The 5,505-nt window shown below is 34.7% G+C and overlaps 1 protein-coding gene across 1 annotated transcript; it reads right to left on the reverse strand.

Moving 5' to 3' along the window:
* Positions 1–579: 579 nt before the first annotated feature.
* Positions 580–5,067, reverse strand: LOC112528273 (probable receptor-like protein kinase At1g80640). Its single transcript, XM_025139268.1, has 10 exons — positions 4,558–5,067; positions 4,141–4,311; positions 3,774–4,027; positions 3,557–3,689; positions 2,420–2,483; positions 2,232–2,328; positions 1,715–1,817; positions 1,425–1,543; positions 1,258–1,347; positions 580–980 (listed from the first exon to the last, which is right to left on the reverse strand). The coding sequence occupies exons 1-10, from the start codon at positions 4,727–4,729 to the stop codon at positions 825–827; spliced, it is 1,359 nt and encodes a 452-aa protein (XP_024995036.1). The 5' UTR covers positions 4,730–5,067; the 3' UTR covers positions 580–824.
* Positions 5,068–5,505: the final 438 nt, after the last annotated feature.

The following is a 5,505-nucleotide window of genomic DNA, read 5'->3' on the forward strand; positions in this document are numbered from 1 at the left end:
AGACCAAATGTAATTTATATCATCGTTAAATCTTCTCCAATAAAACCAGTGAAACTTCAAAATCATTAAAATTCACGGCTCTCCGTCGCATTGCCGGGTACACAACTAGTGTATATATATATATAATGTAGAACATATTAAATTCATATAAAGTAATGAAACTAAAAATGAAAGAGGAATCATTAATACCAAATATATAAAGCTTATAAAAACTAATATCAAGGGTGCAAAGTCAGGATTAAGTCTTTTGAATCAATCTCAACTCGCTTCTTTATTCAATTTTCAAAAAATTCATGTTCAACTCTACATGTATGGGAATGGGAATGAAGTAAGTATTTACTTATTTAGTCTTTTAGTTGTTAAATTTCCTTTTTATGTTTATTCAAAGTCTTGGATCCATTACATAATTATTCTTTATCCTTCACAAGTTATTTATTAAAAAAACCCTCTCACACCTTAACAAATAACACGTTATAAAGCGTCGTTACAATGGAAACCAAACCTCAGAGTAGAGCCATAGGTGTTAACGTGACGACGAACTCAAACCTCGATGCCATAACACACCATTACAAACTATGTATATAATTGAATCATATCAATTTCCCAAAACTAAAATCACTCAAACAAATAAACCCCCAACCTCTCATTTCACTAGAAATTTACATGTGGAGTCCTTTTCATGTTTACGGATGCTCCACCACATACAAATATTAACTTTTCTAAACAAACCATAATTCTGCCATTTTCTTTCCTTTTTCATCTTTAAAAACAAATTACCTACAAAATAACCACTAAGAAGATGAATTAAATGGGAAATGGCCAAATCATGGCTCAGTTGTCTTTGAAGGCCAGGTTTGTGCAACTCTTAAAGTCCCTCCAAGCTCCACCGGAACCAGAGGGGTAAGTGAATGCAATACGTCGGTTATCAATGGCCGGTAGCTCGGTTCCGGTTGTACACATAGCACCGCTACAGCAGCAACCTACGCATTTAATCACCGATTTCCTTAGTTTATAACCCGGGGAACAAAAATTCAAGCCAAGATCCATAAGAAGGCCTGACCATGGACCCAGTCTAAGATAAAAAGCCTGATCAGGCAAACTTTTTTTCAAGGCCCGGTTAGAGTATGCCTGAAAAAGTCCGGTTTTGTGTTAAAAGCCCGGCTCGGTCCATGGCCCGGATGAACTTTAAGTCCATCTTTACAAAAACTAATGAATTGTACTACTATTTGGAAGAAGAGGACTTTGTGGTTTACATACTTGGTACAAGTGTTTGAGATCCATTGTATATCTGATAACAGGATCTACAATATTTGGAAGCTTAGATCTGTCTGTTAGCTGTGGCATAGCCTGAAATTAACAATTTTGGTTATGAACAACTCAATGATCAGGATTAATGTGATCAAGAATCAAAAATTAAGTTTTACCCAAGTGACGATAGACTGGCATTGGGATTCTGCTAGCTTTTCCACAGGCCGCCTTCCGAGTAAAAGCTCTAAAAGTACAACTCCAAATGCGTAGACGTCACTTTTATCTGTCAATTTTCCTGTAAACGGAACGAGAATCAGCATAACTAATGCTTCCAAGAGTCCTTTTTAAGCATGTTGGTTGTGCTTTTAGAAGTTGTACTTGCAATTGAACTTCGAAATAGCACATAAGAAAAACATTGCCTTTTGCTTTCTAAATGATAAAAGAAGGAACATTCATGTTTATATACCATCTAAAAGATACTCCGGAGCTACATAACCCAGAGTCCCCGAAAGCTTAATGTTGTTTTTGTTCTGAGCTCCATCCATCACCGCAAGACCAAAATCCGAAAGCTTTAGAAAAAGATACAAAACGGACCAAGATTCAGTAGATTTTCATGGACCGAGTAGGTGTAGGAAGTTCCTGTTGTATCATCGGGCTAAACCCACAAATCAAAGTCCCCTGTTAACCGAACGGTATGGGACCTACACTATTCCCTTATCCTGCAAATGGGTCTGACCTAGAAATCTGACACATAGTGAGACCTACAGTTAGGTCTCACTAGGTTGAAAAAAAAAAGGTGTGGGACCTATGTTGTTCAGGATTGGGGACCAAGTAGAAGCATTGCAGGGCCCACTCTAGTGTGATTTCAAGGAGCCTACCTCATAGTTTCAAGGTGGGTGAAAGATGCATTATTGTGATGTGACACAGATAAGAAAGTCCTGTGAAAATGTATTAAAAAAACTGAAGAGATGCATAGCAAGTACCTTAGCATTGAAGCTGGAATCTAAAAGGATGTTGGATGATTTGAGATCTCTATGAATGACAGATGGTTTGCAGTTCTCATGCAAATATTCTAATCCTCTGTCCAAACACTTGTAAATAATGTTAATATTTTTATTATTTATTAAAATAATTCATCTCATTAAATTATCCACTTTAAAACAAGTCCCACCTTGCTGTATCTAATGCAATCTTCATTCTGCAATGCCATGTTAAATTGGATCCACTGGAAGGCCCTGTATGGACATAATTGAGGTTGACATATTAAATTCTGTTATTTAAACCCTTTCACATCATATATATTTATTGCAACATTTTAAGCAAGTTTTCCACCAAAAACACCCATCTTTTCATTAATCATATTGTATTTGCTCCAAGGATTTGAAGGGTATTTTAGACTTTTAACTAATCACTGAACATCGTACTCCCTCCGTCCCAAAATAAATTTTCATAATGGAAAGGCAAACAGTTTTAGAATGAGTAATTATTACACCTTTTCGTTAACTAAATGACATGTATATCCTTAACAACAGACGGAGTAAAAAACTTCTCCATTGAAAAGTAGCCACTTACTTTTGAACGTGTACATACACTTATTTTGAGACCTTGGAAGTTATATTTATGGAATGGGGACATATGAAAGGTCCACTTACTATCATTTCAAACCATTAATTGCTAAAAGTGACCTACTAGCAAAACATGACTTAGGGCGATTTTGGTTTATCATTAGGCGTTTTAGGGTTTTATGTCCATTTCGTCTTTTTGGTCTAATTTAACATATAATAATAGTAAAATACTTCTATTTATATGAAATATGGAACGGAACCCCTTGAATCTATATCCATTATTCATGGTGAATAGTTAATCATATTGATTATTTTTGTAACTATAGTCTTCGTCTTTGACTGGCTAGACAATTCCAAGTTCTTTTACCAACTTACCCATACAAAGTTATTATTGAATCTAATCATATGGACTTTGATCCAAGGCTTTAAAGGGTACTTTAGCCATTTGAGTGAAAAAAAAGATGACCTATCTACCTTTTCACAGTCATTACAAATTTATTGATCATATTAGTTATGATCATTACTTTACAGACATTTGCACTCGACTGATAACTGAAAACGACCTCTTCGCTCATTACCATAGTTGCAAGCTATATGTGTGTGAGGAAAGGTTCAAATAGCAAGTAGAGGGGAGGGTGTTCATTTAGAATCACATCTTATTAATCATATTGATTAAGCTCGAATAGTTAAAAGGTATAAACTTTAAGACATATTAGTTAAGATTGAAGTGAAAGAAACCACACCGTGTAACTGAGTTTCCAAAGATCCATTATGCATCAATTCGTAAACAAGCAGCTTGGTTTCATCATGAACACAATATCCCAACAGGGTGATTATGTTGGGATGCTGGATTTTAGTCAATAGATCCACCTCCGTCTGCAAAAACCCGAATCACAATTTTTCAATAACCATATGTTACTTAAAAGGTTATAAAATCTTGATTGATTGTTAAACAGTAACCTGGAATTCTTTGATGGCATCGTGACTACCACCATCTAGTCTTTTAACAGCAACATATAAGTTGTCATCAAGTCGAGCTCTATATACACATCCAAATCCACCCTCACCTAATATTTCACTTTCTCCAAAGTTGTTTGTTGATGATTCTAACAAGCTATAATCCATAACAACCACCGATCCCTTCTCGTTAATCGTCTTTATAGGGCCACTACTTCTGCTAATGAAGGAACTCAATGGAAGCCCTCTCAAAGAATCTTCAATTATAACCATAAATTTTGCTTAGAATGTTTAGAAATGTAATCTTTTCAATCAAGTAATCTAAATTGATCAAAACCCATAATTTTGTTGATGAGATGGATCATCTTACCTAATCTCTTGGTATTGTTTTTGCCTGATTTGCCAATTTTCTTTCTGTGGCAAATCCACAAACATATGATGGACAATATGAGGATTCCCATCACAGAAGCGGATGTGATGAGCCCAATAAGAAGCTTTCTACTTGAATTCCTTTGGTGCTCTGGGATATTCACTTGAGTTCCTGATTCAAGGGAAATTAAAGAACATAAGTATTTGCTTCAAGATGGAGTTGTTTCAACTTTTCAATAATCTAATACCAGACCAAAAATCTAAAGAACAAGCAATACACTGGGAATTTCTGTGGATAGCTAACCCCTAACAAAGTGGTATCACAAGAAACCATAAAAAATTCTTTAAAATTTGAAGAAATTATACCCAGAAAACACAGATGCCAGTGAATACACACATGCACACCCAGAGCAAGTACCTGAAGAGAAGTCAGCCATTGATGATGGAATTGAAGGGATGGGAGCAGCAGCAGGTGCAGATTCAGGAACAAAAATTGCAGAAACAGGAAGTAAACTTGTGGGTCTGGCATCAATTGATGTAATTCCAAAATCCAAAATCAAAACCAACGAAAAAGTAAGAAAAAATTTCATACTCACTGTTCTATCTCCGTCTACTTTAAACAAAACATGAGATTTCTTTTAAGGAAATCTGAGTTGGGTTGTGTGTATTATATGTTGTATCCTAATGGAGACAGAGAGTGAGATCTCAATCTATATAAAAAAAAAATTGGATTGAATCTTGATGGGTATTTTTCTATTTCTCTCTCCTCTGTCTGCCCATCTCGTTCTTTCTTTATCTCACAAAAACACAAAGAAGCTTGAAGGTATGAAGATCAGAGTAACCATGGCGGGATATTAATGGAGGGTGGGCAGGGGAATGAGAGAGTAAACAAGATGAAAGAGATTGATTGCAGAGGAAATGAGGTTTGTTGTGCTGCTGCAAGATGCAGACAGTAGACTGGCAAAGGTTTACTTTTCTTGAAATTATAAATAATAAACAAAGAAAAAGGAGGGAACTTTCTTAGATTAAAAATCAAAATTCCCTTTACGACCATGTTTTTTTTTTCTTTTCTAAATATCTTTTTAAACCGACAAAATTAAATATTAAAAATTAAAATTAAAAATTAAAAATTAAAAAATTGGTTGGGTATTTGGTTTAAATTATGACTTTCGTCTTTATGGTTTCATGTTGGTTACGAAAAACGTCTTTTAACCTTAAATGTATGGTATGATAAAGGCTTTTGAGGTTTCATTTTTAGTACGGATTTGTTCTTGCATCTGTTATAGAACTCTGTTTAGTTAAATTTATATCGGTCTTTTTGAGGTTTCATTTTTATTTAAAACAATATAGTTAATACATTTATATA

Source organism: Cynara cardunculus (genome assembly GCF_001531365.2).
Source record: "Cynara cardunculus var. scolymus isolate 2C chromosome LG 15, CcrdV1, whole genome shotgun sequence".
NCBI lineage: Eukaryota > Viridiplantae > Streptophyta > Magnoliopsida > Asterales > Asteraceae > Cynara > Cynara cardunculus.

Bases quoted from the DNA above. Each gene is read 5' to 3' on its own strand.
- LOC112528273 (XM_025139268.1), bottom strand. From the start codon at position 4,729: ATGAAATTTTTTCTTACTTTTTCGTTGGTTTTGATTTTGGATTTTGGA. The intron at 4,312-4,557 runs GTACTTGCTCTG...CCCTTGAATCAG, and splicing joins AATGGCTGACTTCTCTTCAG to GAACTCAAGTGAATATCCCA. The intron at 1,544-1,714 runs GTATATAAACAT...TTCCGTTTACAG, and splicing joins TCCGGAGTATCTTTTAGATG to GAAAATTGACAGATAAAAGT.